We start from the raw sequence: 16,987 nt of genomic DNA, 5'->3' as shown, positions 1-16,987 counted from the left end.
TTTGTTCCACCTTCTCACCGGAAATTCTCAACCAAGTAACCACACAACGCCCCCTGCAGCCGACCGACGGTCTACGTTCTGTCAAGTGACCCCAAACAGGCCGCATCCCTGCCCGGCCGCCCCCGGTGTGGCATTTGCGATGCCAAACTCATTTGCTGTTTCTGTGGCCCCAAGGTCATCGCGGAGCTTGGACACCCGTGCCCGTTGGAAAGAACCAAGCCCCGACCTGCGAGAACACAGGGCCCTCGACCCGCCTACCTTCATCGTCTCGCCTTGATGTCTGCAATACCTGATTTACCTGGCGGTCATACGGCGTCTGGGCCACAGTTGAGGGGGTTTGCCTAGAGTTGAGCGTGCGGCACTGGCGCCTAAAACGATACCGCCAGGGGGTACACAACCGCCCACGGCATAGTCACACTCCCCCCTACTCAGTTAGTCTGCCGCCACAGTCACTGCTATCAAACCATCGCCGCCACGATCATCAAGCCGATTATTGACCGCCGCTTCGCCGTCACTTGTCACTTTCTGACTGACAACTCGGGGCCCGAAAGAGCGGTGGAAGAGTCAAACGCTTCCACCCGCCGTCTAGTGGTCGATTCCCTGGGACCTGGGACAAAGAAGCTGCGTCGAGAACACCAAATAGAACGGAGGCACCCACCGGGGCTGCAGGTCGTTGCATGCCGGTACTCAGGGAAGAAGAAGGAGTGGCCGTGCTCCTTGTCGCAGGTGCACGCCCTTGAAGCCCCCGCCAGCTCGCAAGGGTTGCGCGGAGCTTTGTTGTTTGCGGACTGAAAGAGAGATTTGGTCTCCTGCCTTCGGCCCTCTGGGGCTGCAAGGGCTGTCTGACTTGATAACCCGCGTCCTGCGTCCTGCATCCTGCGTCCCCCACCTTCCCGTCGACCCTCCACTCGTTGCCCCTCCATCCCCACGGCACGGGCTGCAGCCATCGCGACAAGTACGCGAGATATCTCCACCACATCCTCACCGCCATGGTGTCCGTAGCGGATCTTCTTAACCCGGAGCCTCCCCAGGCTCCGTTGCCAACGTTTCGCCCTCCTCCTGTTTCACCAGCTCAGCGGACTGTAGCCTTTCGAAGCCAACCAACTTCAGTCAGGTCCTCGATCGAGACGCTCAGAATGATCGAAGACACCCAGGACACCCCTCGGTGCACGACTGGGGCCGCCATGAATTTCCCACCTTTTGAAGTCCTGGACGAGCACTCGCTCCGCGAGATTCGCAGGTTCCAAGTGCACCCCTTTGGCTCCATCCAGGAGACCGGCGAGCGGATACCCTACAACAGTGACAAGAAGGACTTCTTCACCAAGACTGGCAGAGAGGGATTTCAAGGTAAGGCAAGCTGCCCGAGGTAGGTAGCAGGACTAACTGAACCAGCCTTCCACTACGACTTCAAACTCCCCGATGGCGACGGCGAGACCAACTACACAGTCATGTGGGATTACAACGTCGGCCTCGTCCGCATGACTTCCTTCTTCAAGTGCCTCCACTACGGCAAGGTTGGTTTCTCTCGTCTTCCCATGCAGGCGCCGCTGACCGAGACAGACCGCACCCGCGAAAATGCTCAACCTCAACCCGGGCCTCAAAGACATCACTTACAGCATTACTGGTGGCTCCATAAAAGCCCAAGGTGCGTGTTTCTCAGATGAACTCTCTCGTGCTCTTTTTGTACTATTTTTGTACTAACTTTGGGATTGCAGGTTACTGGATGCCATATTCCTGCGCCAAAGCTATCTGCGCGACATTTTGCTACGACATCGCCGGCGCTCTCATCCCGCTCTTCGGTCCGCACTTCCCCTTCGAATGCATCCCAAAGAAAGCCCACGGGTACGGCCGCATGTCAATCAGCCCAGAGATTGTGGAACAGGCGAGAAACGATGCCATTGCGCTGTTTAAGCCGGCCGCGGCCCTCCCTAGCCCGCGACCATCCCGCAGCGTCAGCCCCCTGCCATCCCAGCGTTCGACACGGACTGCTGAGCCCTACGACTATCATTCAGATTACGACCGGCGCCCTCTCCCGAGCCCATACACCGATACAGATGTTGACTGCCGCCGAATGTCGGAACGCCACGGCCATCGAGTGCTAGGTATGGCGCCTCCATGGATCTCAGAGCCAAGGCCTCCAATGGACTCAGTGGCGGTGCCCACACCGCAGAGTTCCCCGGCATGGACAGCCGTGAACCGGCCGCCGTCCCAAACCTCCACCGCATATCACAACCGCGGTATCTCTCACCTCCACGAGGAGCTCCTCAGTCTGAACGTCACGGCGACTGCCAACCCCTGGCTCTCCGCCGTCCCGCGTTCTCCGATCCTAGGTGCCGCAGGCAACACAAGCAACTGGCAGTCACACCAGCCCCGCTCCCACTACGAAAACCATTACCAATATACACGTGACACTCCGCCGCCGCCGGCCTCCACGTCCCTACTAGAGCAGGGCATCACCCTCGCCCCACTCCGCCTCAAGCGCCGCTACAGCAAGGTCGATGGCGTCCCCAATACCCACCACGACCCCCAACCCCACCACCACCACCATCATCACAACAACGACGCCCATCTCATCCACAACGACTACAACCTCGGCACCACCTCAGAAGACGACGGCGAGTACGAGATCGACTACGATGTCAGCCCCAGCCACGTCAGCAGCACCAGCACCAGCGCCAGCGCCAGCCCACAATCCGTGGCAGCGCCGCCGCCGACTCCAATCCCTACACACATTCCCAGCAACCAGGGCGCGGAGAAAGAAATGGCACCGCCCCTTCCTCCCCATTCCCTTGGTACTCCTCCCACCAAGGCCACGGCCACTGCCACCGCCATGTCTACCAGCCCGAGCGTCGGCGGTGCTCCTGACGACAAGGAGAAGGGGGAGGGCGTTGTTGCTTCCGCTCCCGCTTCCGCTCCCGCTTCCGCTTCCGCTTCCGCTGCTGCCGCTGCCGCTGCCGCTGCTGCCGAGCGGCACGCGTCGGAGCGGGACGCGGCGCTGATGCTGATGCAGATGCATATGCAGACGCCCGGCCGGGGCGCTGTGGATGAGGCGAATCGCGGGGATCTGGTTGGGGGTGTGGATGTGGATGGGGAGGGTGTTGGGGGTGGTAGGGGTGTCGGTGCCGTTTCCGCGCGGCCGTCGAGCTGGGCGCCGACACCTGTTGCTGTCCCGGTTGCTGCTGCCGCCGCCGCCCCTGCCGCCCCTGCTACTGCTGTTGTGGGTCGCGCTTCGCGTGTCGCGACCGGGCGGACTAGGCGGTCGAAGCGGCGGAGGACGCTGGAGCGTTGAGGTGGGGGGTGTTTGGTTGGTGTCGGTGTGAGTGAGGTTGGAGGAGATCATGGTTGGAGTTGGTGGCGTTGTGTTTGATAGAGGATATGGGGCTTTGGGGTAGGACGGCTTGCTCAAAGGTTGGTGGCGGATCAGGTCTTGAGTTCAGTGGAGGGCTCCGTGTGTCTCCTTACTTTGCCTTGGCGTTTATTCGGTGTGTTTTCTTTGTCGGTTGGACGGGCGACTGGAAGGGGCCGGTCAGGGGTTGATGAATACTGTGTGGCATGGGGGAAGGTATTGCTTTGTGTGTATTGCCTTGCATTGCATTGGTGGAAGCGGCGCAAGGTGGTATTTGGAGTATGTAAGGCGTGCGGTCCTCTGTCGGTGTTTTGAGTGTCGTTAACAAGTCATATTCATAGTCTTGGTTTCGAATAGAGTTGCCCAGAGAGCATCTTGCTGAGATGTGCTCAGATTGGTTCCCCTGAGGGTTTAGTCTCGTCCCGTCCTCAAAACAACTTCATGTTGGCGTTTTGTCCCAGCTCCTGCCACACGGGTATCATTCCGCCTTATTGCCCTTCCCTCCTACGGACGCCCCGCCGCCTTCTTCTCCTTGAACTCCTTCACCCACCCTTCCGCCCTTGCCTTTGGTACAACAAAAATCTTCAGCAAGTCATCCACCACCTCCACGTTCCCGGTCCCCAATACCTTCAACAGCGGCACTTTCCTCCCGACCTTCACCAACCCTCCGCTAACAGTCTCAACGTAGCACTCAACCCCCGTAGGCTTATACTCGCCCGTCCGGTCCCACGGCAGGGGAAAGACGTAACCAAAGTGCTGCTCCAAGCTCTCCTGCTCGTTAAACGCCTTGATGAAGTCGCTCTCGAAATGGCACGGGTACAACAGCAGGGTGGGGAACACCAGCGCGCTGGCCGGGTCCAAATCGTCAGGCGACAGCTTGACCTTGGCGTCCTCCATCTCGGGCGGCTTGCCCGTGCTGCGCGTGGGGATCCCGCGGGCCCGCAGCGCCGTCTTGAGCAGCACCACGCGCCGGCGCTCGTTGGACAGGCGCTCCTCGTCGCGCTTGCGCCGCGCGGCATCCGCCTCGGCGGCCTTGATGATGTCCTGCGCTAGCGCCAAGAGCGGCTTGTTGGACGAGTCGATTTCTAGCCCCCGCGCGCAGGCGTCGTCGGCCTCGGCGAGCTTGTTGACGAGGAGCAGGGCGCGAGCGGAGCGGTAGAGCGCCTTGATGTTGTGCGGGTTGAGTCGGAGGGCGGCGGCGCAGTCGATAGTGCAGGAGCGGTAGTTGCGTAGTTCGAGGTGACAGGCGGCCCGGTTGATGTACAGGGTTTCGAGGAGTGCCCGTTCGGACTTCACCTCGGCCGGGTCGTCAGGGACTTCTTCGAAGTTTCCCTTGTTGGGTGCGGGGACATCCTCTTCTAGGTCTACGCCGGCCATGGAGTTATCCGCTTCCGGGTTGATCGCCACTGGTTCGGCAGCCTTTTGCACCTTTTTCTTCTCGCCCTTGGCCCTCCTCAGCTCTTCCGCAGCTAGGACGGCCACCCCCTTGCCATAGAACTCCTTTGCATCCGCCCAACGCTTCTCCCGGAAACATTCGTTCCCTTGCTCCTTAAAATTGATGGCATTCTCGAGGGGGGTGCCATCATAAGCGAGGGCCTGTAGCGCAGCCAGCTCATCGTTGTCCTCAGTTGGGTCCAGTTCCGTCATAAAAAGGGGGTGTTGCTTAAGATTGGCTACTGTCTCATCGAAGGTCATGCCCGCGTTGAGGGTACGGCCAGGGGGTAACTCCGGGACCATAGATAGAATATCCGGAGCTGACCCCGCGGGTGGTGCCGTGTTCTTTGAATCGCCCATTTTGGCTCAATTTTGTGGGTGTGAAGGGCGGGATGACGAGTGTTGATGGACTCTTTGTAACAAACTTAATTATGAAGCTGTTAAGGTGTCCCATTCAACAGCTTAGCCTTCTTCTTTCTCCCCTGAAATTTGTTTACTCCAATCCCTGTTCTTCGTCAGGGTGATGATTTTCTTGTGCAAGTGTCAAGTGACGCGGGGCAGCCAGTTGAAAATTCAGGAAGCTTGTGAAATACCGTAACAAGCTGTAATATTACACGCCAAGTCATTGCTGCCTGTTGATCGCAGTCACGAGATGGCGCGAAAGAAACGTAAAGCCCCACTTCCCCACCTTACAAGGAGATCGCGTGTTAAAGCACCCCCAGAACGCGTGAAAGACACGGCCCCCAAGAAATTAAATTGGCCCCCTACAATTTGGACTTAGAAACCCACACACCCACACACCCACACATCCACACACCCACATTCTACCAAGCCACCACTGAGAATCCAGTCATCCCACATCGTTCTTTTCCGCGCCACACTGGCTATCCGATCAAGAAGGACATCTACACCATGCCGAGGGTGAAACCCGAGCCGGTGGATGACCCCGGTCGCGGGGTTGTTTGCAATGCCGAAATTGCGAACAAGTCGAGTAATGTAGACAGTATCGTTAACACAAGTTATCTCCAACAACTCCTCACTCCAGGAACATCACCTGAACTCCTTGAAAATGGTGTCCGCATCGGTACACGAGTACTTAAAAGCCTGAAGGAGCCACTAGAGGGCGGGGCGGCAGAAACCGCAGGTTCGGAATGGTTGAAGTCTATCGTTGATCTCGAAGCGCTTGCAAAGCCCACGCGCACCATCGTAGGTGTCGTGGGAAATACAGGGGCCGGAAAGTCGTCTGTGATCAGTGCCGTGCTGGATGAGGAAAGGTGTGTTATCACCGTCATCTTCTGCTGTTGTCCCCGCCCAAACCACTTACTTGTCACAATAGGCTCCTCCCCACCAACTGCATGAGAGCATGCACCGCCTCCCCGACCGAGATCTCATACAACTACTCAGAAAGCCCCGAGGAGTTGTACCGTGCCGAGGTCGACTTTATCACCGCTGATGACTGGATCAAGGACCTCCGCGGTCTCTATAGCGACCTTCTCGACGGCAGTGGGGAAATCTCTCGCGAGTGCACGAACCAGGATAGCGATGCCGGTGTTGCATACGCCAAGATAAGGGCTGTCTACCCCAAGATGACCAAGGAGATGATCACCCAGGCAACCCCCGAGGCTCTTGCCAATCAAGCCACTGTCCGACAGGTGCTTGGGACCGTCAAGAAGCTTCGGGCAACCACGGCCGCGAGCTTATATCGTCAGTTGCAGAATTATGTTGATAGCAAGGAGAAGGACACCGAGAGGCGCATGGAGTATTGGCCTCTGATCAAGGTTGTCCGCATCTTCACCAAGGCCTCTGCCCTGGCCACTGGCGCTTGCATCGTCGACTTGCCCGGTGTCCAGGACTCGAACGCGGCTCGTGCTGCCGTTGCCGCCAACTATATGAAGGCGTGTACCGGCCTGTGGATCGTCGCCCCAATCACCCGAGCAGTAGACGACAAGACTGCTAAATCCCTTCTAGGCGACTCTTTCAGGTGTGTGCTTTCTCCCGCACACCCTTCTTGGGTCCGGTAGGGATTGCTAACGAGGTTGACAGGCGCCAGTTGAAGTACGATGGCACATATTCCGCCGTGACTTTCATCTGCTCCAAGACGGACGACATTTCTGTCACTGAAGCGTCAGAGAGTTTGGGCATCGAAGAGGAGATCTCCGAGTCCTGGTCTAGGATCCAAGAGCTCTCGGACGACATTGGGAAGCTCAAGTCTGACATTGCAGACCTCAGGGACGAGCGAGATGCTTGCAACGATCTTGTCGACAAAATTGAGCAGACCTGGGATAAGTGGGAGACCTTGGCCAGCAAGCTGGCTGATGGTAGCACCGTGTACCCACCCCCCAACACGCCCATCAAAAAACGCAAGCGGCGGTCTGAACCAAAGCGCAGCCGCAAGAATCACACTTCCAGTGATCTCGACAGCGACTTTTCCGATGCGGATAGCTCGGACTCCAGCGATAAGGAAAACCAAGAGCGCATGGCCGAAGACAGGGAGCCACTGACCGAGGATCAGATTGAGGCCAAGCTCGCGTCTCTGAAGGCCGAGAAGAAGGAGGTTCGAGTGAAGAAGAAGGAGATTGAGGAGCAAGTCAAAACCACCCGTGAGAAGATTAAGGAGTTTGTCACGGAGAAAGAAATGCTGCTCGCTGAGGTGAAGGCTGTTTGCATCCAGGGCCGCAACGAATACTCGAGACGGGCAATCAAGCAGGATTTTGCGATGGGCATCAAAGAGTAAGCGGCTGCGGCCGAGACGGCGTGAAGCGCGAGAGCTAACCCGTGCACAGGCTCGATCAAGAGAACGCGGCGGAGGAGGATGAAGCTAACTTCGACCCGGAAACCGACCTTCGAGACTATGACGCGGTTGCCGCATCCCTCCCCGTATTCTGCGTCAGCAGCCGTGCTTTTCAGAAGCTGAGTGACCGACTCCAGAAGGACGACTTCAACGGAGGCGGCTTCCAATCGCTCGACGATACCGAAATTCCCCAATTGCAGGCGCATGCCAAGAAACTAACTGAAGCCGGCCGAGCTGCCAACTCTCGGCGCTTCCTTAACGACCTCATGCAGCTCCTCAACTCAATGACCATGTGGGCTTCCGACGACGGAACAGGGTCAACCTTGTCCAACGCAGACAAGGCAAAGGAGGAAACGCGCCTGCTGAAGCAACTTCGCAGGATAGAGCAGGTTAGCGACCACCCTGCTCCAGCACCAACCCACCCATCCAACTAACTCCGGGCCAGGAACTTGAAACTGCGCTGGAAGAATGTCTGACGTCTGTACGAGAAGTTTTGGACGAGAACATTTTTGAGAATTTTCACAAGTACATACCAGCGGCGGTCGAAGCAGCGCTGCCGACGGCGACGCAATGGGGGGCCCACAGATCGACGGGCGGCTTGCTATGGGCGACTTACAAGGCCACTTGCAGGAGGAATGGTGTCTTTGCCGGCGCTTCGGGCGCTCGCGACTTCAACGACGAGCTCTTCAGCCCCATTTCGAAGCACCTCGCCAATGGCTGGGAACGTGCTTTCCAACGCCGTCTTCCGGTGGCCCTTGATAACTTCCCCCGCGCCATAAAGGCGTGCATAGAGAAGTTTCACCGCGACGCCACCGAGCAGGCGAGGGAGCGCGGTACCCAATACACCGGCCTAAATATGCTGACACAACAACTTCGTGGACATTCGCAGAGCGTCGCGGATATGAAGGCGTCCGTTCTGGGTCTGGCACAGGAGCTACAGCGGGAAGCCAGCCGAAGCTTCACGCCCGTCATCCAGGAAGAGATGATACCGGCCTACGAAGGCTGTGTGGCCGAGCGAGGTACGTCTATGCACCACAGAAACAGAACCGCAAGAGACTAACAGGCTGCCACAGGTCCCGGATCCTACATGCGCATGAAGAACCTCATGCTGGCGCACGTCACCAACCAGCGCGGAGTCATGTTTCGGGCCGCCACCGATCATGTACAGGAGCAGCTCGAGGGCATGTGCGAGCAGATCGGCGCGGAATTGGAGGCCAGCATCCAGGGTCTGCGAGAACGGCTCACGCGCGACTACCTGGCGGTGCTTGTCGGTGTCGATGCTTCTTCTGTTAGCCTGGGGCCTTCCCGTGTCGAGATGATGCTGCGTGGCGAGATGGCGCCGCTGTTGCGCAAGGCGGATCGCTTTTTTGCTGAGCTTTTCCCTGGCCAGGAGGACAAGTATGCTAAGGGCGAGGAGGGTGTTGGAGACCTCGATGATGACAAGAAGAAGCATGATAATGACTTTGTCAAGGAGGAGCCGGAGGCGGCGGCGCAGGACTCCATCACGGTCGGGTGGGAGTGGGACTGATGGATTTTGTCGGCTTTCTTTTGTCTTGTTTCGGGTCGGTTAAAGGTGGGAAAAGGGAAGACGGTGGACAGGGGCAATCCCTAGAGGCTTTTCTGTGGTAATTATCTGTAGGGGCTCAAGGTACGTGTGGGTATTTGGAGGAAGATGATCAATGTCAGCAAACTATTCAGATCATGAGAGTAATAACATTGTAGACTCCTGCTTCGGTTAGACGCCCAAGGTTCAGTCATACCCGGTCGCAAAACGTATGAGCACAGTTTGTTTGCTTCAAGACGATACTTACCCCCTGAAATGTCTTGGCATCTGCATCCTCCATCTCCTTTGCCCATCGCCAGCCACTCCACCACGCTACCCCCGTCACTACCCTCGACCCCCATCCCGCCACCACCAATCCCCCTTGCAACTATGAGAGGCGGGCTTGTTGAACACATTGCTGCGATAGTCGAGTTAGCTGTGGGCGAGGTTGCCATTGCAGAGCCGCGAACTTACTAGCCCCCTCAAGACCAACATCGTCAACCATCAGGGCGAAGCTCTCATGACCCGATGAGTGCCACGCATCTAGGGAGGAGCAAAGCTCCCCTCAGCCCATTGCCAAGGTGTCGCCTTGCCTTGTCTGTCTAGGGCGGATAAGATGTGATCGGGTTAAGTCACATTTGCTTGGCCAAGGCTTGCACTTCTTCGTTTCGTTGGAGGCTGTAGGGTATTTGCCCCTGCGCCCTCAGCAGCAGCCAGCTGGGCAGATGACTGGAGAGAAACTCGGCGTTGAACGCTTCATCGCTCTCACCGTGGCACGGTTCTCACATATGTATGGGCAGGTGCTCTTCTTGAGGAGGCTGAGAAGCTTCTCGCGACGGGGTCTTAGGCAGGAATCTAGCTCTTGTAAGGCTGTCGACGGGCCCCTGAGCCGGATGGCGATCCTTTCTCACTTACTTGGACCTCACTCGTTGTCTACTGTGATGATAACGAAAACTGTTAGCCAACTTTACCTCTTGGCCATCCGGCTCGACCACTCGGGCCTCCAGCTGGGCCTCGGGCCGTAAGCTTCCATCCTCGCCCGTCCAAGCGCCTCATCTCCCTAGTCGTGCTAAGTAACGTTGAGGAAGACGACCCGCTAACTTTCCCATCAGCTATCCGACCTGGCCATTGCTGCAGCTCACACGGTGCCTGGTTGAGTTTGGCAGCGAGCGGCTGGTTCCAATGGTGTATGCCGAGTTCATTGTGACCGGCCGGTAACTTTTTGACTAGCAGGGAATAGGAAACAGATCCTTTTGAGTGTTTCTGCGGTAAAGGAAATTGGAGATTCTCGTTGGTTCGTAGCGTCAACATAATAACTGACCCAGATGATGGAAAACAGAAGAGACCTCCCAGCAACGTCCACAATGTAAGATTTTAACCACATTTTGTGTGCGTAGTTCCTTCCTACTTCTACGGGCTCCCTTGAGACAACTGCTTGAATGGTCAGAATGTTTCAGAGGGAAGAAGCAAGCCAGTCCCCCAACATTGTGACTAAGGGGGCGAGTCCGACCTCCACCCTTGGGAAGAAGAGATAATAAGTACGGAGAGAGTATCTGTATAGCCCAGAAAAAGGAAGTACCGAAAGAAGTACGAGTCCTAGCAAACTGGGGTTGTTGTTGCTGGGTGATGTGGAGTTTGGGTGGATCGTGGGTGGATGTGCGCTGGGATGACCCAGGGGGATGTCACCAAAAAGTTCAAAAACATACAACACCAGGGATTCGCTGGTCGTCACCGACCCAACTACTGATCTGGCCCTTACTTGTTTGACTCGGGGAGAGCGGACGGGATCCCGTATTTTCAAGTAGGTATGGTCGTATGTGATGGCTGGCCGTTGAGAAAAGAATTATGTTTGGCGGTACTGGAGTCTCAGGGGTGGCACCAGAAAGGGGTATGGCAGGACTTGCATTTGAGTGTTCACAGCACTAAACGGAAAAGAATTTATGCAGGGAATAATAATAACGTAAAGGAAATATAATTCACGATTTTGGAACCTGAAGGTTGCGGCCTAGGAGGATTCAGGGGTAAAATGTCACAACCACTGTGCCGGATGAAGTGGGGCGCGGGACGCCCCGAGCCAATCGTTAGTATAACCAATTAGCAGTTGCTCAGTACGCTCAGCAACTGAGCAAGGTGAGCAGCGTGCTCAGTGTGCTCGACGACTGAGCAGACTGAGCACCCAGGAATTAGATAGGTATATAGTCACCCGTTCTGGAGAGCTCTGGGAGTTCTCCAGTTAGCAATCACAACTACAGTTCGCTACAAGCTCGCAAGCCTACTGTTGAGACAAGTCTATTGTTGTGCACCTTTTGGCTGCACCGAACCTAAGCATCCTCGAGAGATTGCCTTCAACGAAGCTGAACCCTAACAGGATAGGATCCTGAAGTAGGTTCGTCACATAAAATTGATGGAGGTTAAATGCCATTGAAGGTATCTCCGACCCTACAAGAAGGGATTAATTTTGCTCACACGATTGGAAGCCAGTGACTTCGGGGCTTAGATTGAACCTACAATAAAACTCCCATGTATCACATCCCTAGGAGCAAGGAATGTGTTGAAGTTTGCAGACTGAACCCGTGTTTTGCAACCACGCACGACTGGGCTTTAAACCCGTAGGCCCATAAACTACTTGGACCCAAGGTAACCCTTACCTAGGTAGTGAGCACAGACTAGGAACTACACAGTAACTAGCCTAAAACTCACTAACATGTACCGGGATGCTTAGCGTATTGCCGATCCCAGAACTAGGATATAAATAGCCTAGAGTAGGTAGTCTAGTAAACAACAATATCTACTGACCCCGAGCTATAGGAATAGCCTAACAACTCTTCGCTCTAGCTGGCACTGAGATGCATGGTGCATCTCCAGGCGTGCCGTGGTTCGCGCTGTTGCTCTAACAGCGATACCAAGGTGAGGGAGCCAAGGGGTAAGTAAAGGGGGCTACTTTCAGCTTAGACTGACTGAAGCTCTTCGCTGGGTTGAACTGGGTCAAGCCAGCCTTCCGCCACACTCGGGGGAGATTATTCGGTATTATTAGATAGGTAGTTACAGGTATCTTTTGGTACGTGCCCCCGTGTGCCGCGTTCTCCAGATGCACCATTGTAACCCTCGGCATTTCCCCCCTCCCTTTCTTTTAATTGACCCCGGTTCACACCAAACCCATTAGCCTGCCTGGCGCAAGCCATGCTGTGGTAGCAGCCAACGGTCATCTATGCTGCAGAGCAATAACTTGCCTGTGGTTCGGTGTCCAGCTGAGATCAAGGTTCGACCTGCAGCTGCACCGCCAACCCAACGCGGACGTGCGGAAGTGGCACTCTAGGTAGGCCAAATGATCATGGAGAAGGTGTAATGGGAACAAGCTTTTGACAAGCCTTTGATAAGCTTCTGACAGGCCCTTGACAAGCGTCGACTAATGGACAGGGGTAAGGAACAAGCTCCGGCCAAGATCCGCCCCCAAGTTACTCCTGGGGCGGCGGCGCCACAGCATTGCAGATTTATTTGGACAGAAAAGGCGTTCGGAATTAACGGCTTTACAGCTGGCGGAAGTCCACCATCTTGGTTCCGACTCTAAGTCAGACGACCAGATGTATCTCGGGGGGTTTGTCTGGCCCCCAAACAGCATAAAAACCAACGGACGGTAGGAGGAGTGAGAGTTAGAACGCCAGGACAGTACCAAACCAAAACCCACCAAGAAGCCCAGTACACCACCACCACCGGGGACGCCTTCAGAACTTTGCCCACACGACACCATGAGCCAAGTGCTTGCCATCATCGGTGCCACGGGCCAACAAGGAGGCTCCGTGGCCAACTTTGTCCTCTCAGACCCGGTGCTGTCGAGCCGCTACAAGGTCCGCGCCATCACGCGCGACACCACCAAACCAGCAGCCGATGCCTTCCGTGCTAAGGGCGCCGAAGTAGTCAGCGCCGACCTCGACGACCCAGCATCGCTCAAGGCCGCTTTCACCGGCGCCAACACCGTCTTCGCGGCCACCAAGACCATCTACGACGAGCAAGCCAAAGAGCGCGAGCTGCGCCAGAGCAAGGACCTAGCCGACGCCGCCGTGGCCGCCGGCGCCCAGTACATCATCTACAGCACGCAAGTGCACTGCGAGACCGTCTCAGGGGGGAAATACCCCGTAGCGGCATACGACTCCAAGGCCGAGGCCGAGGCCTACATCCGCGGCCTCCCCATCAAGAGCGCCTTCTACGCGCCGGCGACCTTCATGCAGAACCTAGCGAACATGATGGCGGCGCGGCCCGTGCCCGACCAGCCGGGGGTCTACGCCATCACCAACATCTTCGCCGGCGACCGGCCGTACCCGTGGCTCGACGTCGTGGCCGACACGGGCAAGTTTGTCGGCGTGATCCTGGCTGATCCCAGCAAGTACGCTGGCCGGACCCTCTATGCCGGCAGCGCCTGGGCGACCATGGACGATATTACGGCCAGGATCTCGGCGCAGACGGGGAAGACGGTCAGGTACGTGCTGATGCCCGAGGAGAAGTTCCGCGGCTTTCTACCGCCCGCGGCTCAGGATGCGATTGTCAACATGTTTTTGTTCTGCTCTGAGTGTGGCTACTACGGTTCGGAGTCGGAACGGCTGCTTAACGAGAGTATCGCGGAGGTCCCGTACAAGTTGACCACCCTGGAGGAGTACATTGCGGTGACGGTGAAGTTGCCATGAGGCACTTCTCGGAGACTGAGGACAGATGTGGTGGGAACTTTGGCTGTCGGGAATTAAACGTGGGTGTGGACACGGAGCGGCGGTTGGACAACGTTAGAGTAAATGAAGATGTGAAGCCTGAGACATGAGTTCATGGTATGCATGTTGAGTGACCCCGAAAGAAGTCGTTGTTCTTCCTCTTCATTACCGTTCTTACCCCCCTGATTTCCCGGGGATGTGGCCATCGGGTCAGGAGGGACAGTGATTGTCATTGTCTCGAAAGTACCTATTGATGTGGGAGATGAAGACCTCATATCCCGGTTGTATTGGTCAAGGAGAGCCAGATGCGTCAGGACACTTGGCGGGGAGAAGTTTGGTCTACCAAAGTAGGTACTATCTGCCCACCTGCCTCATCTACATCTCAGAGCCACTAGTACCCTGAGGCTAAATGTATCTACCAACCCCATCCACATTCACTTCCTTGCAAACTGCCACCAGTTGAATTTGAACAGATTTTGATCGCCGCCACCCACAAAGTTGAAAAACAGATCCTGCTGCCCCGTGGCACTGCCGGAGAGCGGACACGAGATAGTCTTCCACACATCCGCACCCCCAGTAGCATCAACTGAGCAAGACGCAATGACGGCACCCGTCCGACTCCCCAACCTCAACTCAACCTTGGCGCCACCGTTCGCCGCGGCAACGCGCAGGCTGACCGACGCCGCGCCCGAGTCACCAAACCCAACCCCCTTCACCTTGATATAATCCCCGTTGCTGATGCTCGTGACATGGATACCGCCGCCGTCAGAGCTAGGCTCCGTAGACAAACCACTCGAAAACGCAATGGTCTCGGCCTCGACGCGGGCATACGGGTCCAGGGGCGCGATCTGCGGCGCCCCTTCCGTGGTCATGTCCATGGTGGGGATGCTGCCGTCGCTGCCGTACTCGAACTTCTCGACGGCCACCGACCGCGTGAAGCCGCCGCCGCCGGGCAGGGCGCCGTTGTGGTAGAACAGGTACGACCCGTCCTTGTAGTCGATGATGCCCGGGTGGTTGGTGAAGGAGGAGCCCTGCGTGGGCATCAGCTGCCCACGGTAGGTCCAGGGTCCTGTTGGTCCCGGCGCCGTGGAGTAGCGCAGGTCTTCGGAGCAGCAGTGGCCCGCGTAGGCGAGGTAGTAGGTGCTGCCGCGCTTGTAGAGCCAGGGGGCTTCTTCGAAGTGGCCCTGGAAGGAGGAGAGGTCGACCGTGTTGATGCCGCCGCTGTACGAGATCATGTCCTCGTTGAGCTTGATGTAGTAGAGGTTTGGGTTGCCCCAGTAGAGGTAGGCCTGGCCGTCGTCGTCGATCCACACGGTCGGGTCGATAGCGCTGTTGGCGACGAGCGGTGCGCCTATGGCGTCTTTGTACGGGCCCGTGATGCTGTCGCTGACGCCAACCCCGATGCCCATTGACGAGCCCCTTCGGGTGACGGGCACGTAGTAGTAGAACTTGCCGTTGCGCTCAATCACCTGGCCGGCCCAGGCATCGGCGCTCGCCCAGCTGAAGGTCTCTACGCTCATCATCTTGCCCCAGTCGCGCCAGTTGACCATATCGGTGGATGAGAATAGCCTCCAGTCCTTCATGGTGAACCAGTCCGAGTTGGGCTCGTCGTGGCCTGTGAAGAGCCATACCGTGTCGTTCCATACGTACGGCGCCGGGTCCGTCGAGTAGAGGGTTTGGATAATGGGATTGTCGGCCAGCACGGCGGGTGCCGCGCCGAGGAGGGTGCCAACAAGGGCACCCAGCTTGTTTGATAACATCTTGTGGGTAGTTGGGAAAGACAAGAGGTCGGCGCCCAGTTTGGAGGTTGCGAAGACGGAAGACGAGAAAACCTTGTTGATAATATCCCCCGGTTCCGTCCACTTACATATACTTCGTAGTTTGAGATATTTCCTTTTTGGGCTCCGTGGGTTAATGTCGATCCCTCCCTAACCGGGCTTAGAACCCCCGATCCGGCTCTCCGCTTGGAGAAAACCGTCCTAGTCCCGCCTCCGCACATTGGCGACCTGGTTTCGAAGTAGTAGTGCATTCGACACCGAGAGACGGGACTGGAGCGCATGTCGGAGGCCGGGATTCATTGCCGGTATTTGTCCGGCATAACGGAGACCTTTCATTGAAACAACCCCTTTTTTCCTCCAACGACAACCCCATACGATCCGCGCGAATCGCAAGCCATATTCGAGGCTGGGCAACGGACTATTAACTATTATCTTAGTCGATCCTTGCATTGGCATCGTAAGTACCTGCTTCAACAACTAGGTGCTTACCCCAGAGAAAAAGGCGGGGAAGGGGGTCGAAACGAGCCGCCTTGCTGGTAAAAGAAAAAAGAGAAAAAAGAAAAAGGGAAAACAAAAGGAGGAGGGACGGGGTAACACACCTCGGACTTTGTATCGGGATTAGGTTATACATTAGTGGATAACATAACTCAAACAAAGTCCATAACCAACGACCAATGCGCAATAATACAATGAATAGCGAGGGCTAAGGCATGTTCCTTGGAAGTCTAAATTCAAGGCTGTTCCAGTGTCATCAAAACCCGTGTTCAGCATCGAGAAGTCGCCTCGATGGGCGAGTAATCCCAAGTTCGCTCCTCACGATATGTACATCATGTCCACAACCCCCAACACCGAGTCAGCATCCTTAACAGCAGGGGGTGGCTTGGCAGCGGCAGTGTTCCCTTGTGTTGTGTCGATGACTTTCGGCCCAAGTCCTGCGAATGACAGGCAGTGCACTTGCCTCCCCAGGGGCCCAGATATCAAAAGGTCACCGCGATGGGTGCCGCAAATCCATCTCATCTCATCTGATCACTGATTAGGTAGCGTCATATCCAAAGTGCCAACCAAAGTCCTCTGAGTCATGATGGGGGGCGTCAGTGGAAGGAGCTGGATAGAGTTAGTGCTCGCCATGAGAAGGAAGCGTGAAAGTTCCTGGAGCAGGGCTTACACCGTCGTCTGCGGCCCAGTTTCGATAATCATGCTGAATGGGGCTCGGGCGAAGAGAGCGAGCTGCCCCCTGAGGCCCCCTTCTCATACCCATCTTGCTTGAAGCCTTCGAAACGTGTCACTGAAAGTCCCTGCCATTCCCATATGAGTGTTTGCATTCATCCTGCGCATCTGTTAGCTGAATCTATCAATGGTTTTCTGCAGTCCTGTGGCACCTGCTCGTGTGATACCAAA

General features: G+C 56.5%; 5 protein-coding genes across 5 annotated transcripts; 3 read left to right on the top strand and 2 right to left on the bottom strand.

The window, feature by feature from the left end:
- The first annotated feature begins 633 nt into the window (after window positions 1-633).
- On the top strand, window positions 634-3,570 carry F5144DRAFT_257115 (uncharacterized protein). Its single transcript, XM_066783504.1, has 4 exons — window positions 634-1,347; window positions 1,393-1,514; window positions 1,561-1,645; window positions 1,716-3,570. The coding sequence occupies exons 1-4, from the start codon at window positions 990-992 to the stop codon at window positions 3,287-3,289; spliced, it is 2,139 nt and encodes a 712-aa protein (XP_066643772.1). The 5' UTR covers window positions 634-989; the 3' UTR covers window positions 3,290-3,570.
- On the bottom strand, window positions 3,571-5,328 carry F5144DRAFT_257102 (uncharacterized protein). Its single transcript, XM_066783502.1, has one exon. The coding sequence runs from the start codon at window positions 5,138-5,140 to the stop codon at window positions 3,851-3,853; it is 1,290 nt and encodes a 429-aa protein (XP_066643771.1). The 5' UTR covers window positions 5,141-5,328; the 3' UTR covers window positions 3,571-3,850.
- A 204-nt stretch (window positions 5,329-5,532) lies between these two features.
- F5144DRAFT_574744 (uncharacterized protein) lies at window positions 5,533-9,413 on the top strand. Its single transcript, XM_066789038.1, has 6 exons — window positions 5,533-6,054; window positions 6,117-6,761; window positions 6,824-7,510; window positions 7,564-7,960; window positions 8,017-8,590; window positions 8,645-9,413. The coding sequence occupies exons 1-6, from the start codon at window positions 5,693-5,695 to the stop codon at window positions 9,097-9,099; spliced, it is 3,120 nt and encodes a 1,039-aa protein (XP_066643770.1). The 5' UTR covers window positions 5,533-5,692; the 3' UTR covers window positions 9,100-9,413.
- A 3,263-nt stretch (window positions 9,414-12,676) lies between these two features.
- Window positions 12,677-13,871, top strand: F5144DRAFT_574742 (uncharacterized protein). The gene has a single exon (XM_066789037.1). The coding sequence runs from the start codon at window positions 12,861-12,863 to the stop codon at window positions 13,791-13,793; it is 933 nt and encodes a 310-aa protein (XP_066643769.1). The 5' UTR covers window positions 12,677-12,860; the 3' UTR covers window positions 13,794-13,871.
- A 374-nt stretch (window positions 13,872-14,245) lies between these two features.
- Window positions 14,246-15,870, bottom strand: F5144DRAFT_534332 (glycosyl hydrolase; the record flags this gene model as incomplete). Its single annotated transcript, XM_066787013.1, has 2 exons — window positions 14,246-15,556; window positions 15,679-15,870. The coding sequence occupies 2 exons, from the start codon at window positions 15,868-15,870 to the stop codon at window positions 14,246-14,248; spliced, it is 1,503 nt and encodes a 500-aa protein (XP_066643768.1).
- Window positions 15,871-16,987: the final 1,117 nt, after the last annotated feature.

Source organism: Chaetomium tenue, assembly GCF_020726465.1.
Source record: "Chaetomium tenue strain MPI-SDFR-AT-0079 chromosome Unknown F5144scaffold_4, whole genome shotgun sequence".
Classification (NCBI taxonomy): domain Eukaryota; kingdom Fungi; phylum Ascomycota; class Sordariomycetes; order Sordariales; family Chaetomiaceae; genus Chaetomium; species Chaetomium tenue.
Note: the sequence above shows the minus strand (reverse complement) of the source record. Positions and strands in the feature narration are given on the sequence as shown.

What these genes read in the sequence shown, in the direction of transcription:
- F5144DRAFT_257115 (XM_066783504.1), top strand. Translation starts at nt 990, where the DNA reads ATGGTGTCCGTAGCGGATCTTCTTAACCCGGAGCCTCCCCAGGCTCCG. An exon ending in TGGCAGAGAGGGATTTCAAG is followed by an intron (nt 1,348 to 1,392) that starts GTAAGGCAAGCT and finishes TAACTGAACCAG; the next exon opens with CCTTCCACTACGACTTCAAA. An exon ending in AGTGCCTCCACTACGGCAAG is followed by an intron (nt 1,515 to 1,560) that starts GTTGGTTTCTCT and finishes TGACCGAGACAG; the next exon opens with ACCGCACCCGCGAAAATGCT.
- F5144DRAFT_257102 (XM_066783502.1), bottom strand. Translation starts at nt 5,140, where the DNA reads ATGGGCGATTCAAAGAACACGGCACCACCCGCGGGGTCAGCTCCGGAT.
- F5144DRAFT_574744 (XM_066789038.1), top strand. Translation starts at nt 5,693, where the DNA reads ATGCCGAGGGTGAAACCCGAGCCGGTGGATGACCCCGGTCGCGGGGTT. An exon ending in CTTCTAGGCGACTCTTTCAG is followed by an intron (nt 6,762 to 6,823) that starts GTGTGTGCTTTC and finishes CGAGGTTGACAG; the next exon opens with GCGCCAGTTGAAGTACGATG. An exon ending in AGGCTGTGTGGCCGAGCGAG is followed by an intron (nt 8,591 to 8,644) that starts GTACGTCTATGC and finishes AGGCTGCCACAG; the next exon opens with GTCCCGGATCCTACATGCGC.
- F5144DRAFT_574742 (XM_066789037.1), top strand. Translation starts at nt 12,861, where the DNA reads ATGAGCCAAGTGCTTGCCATCATCGGTGCCACGGGCCAACAAGGAGGC.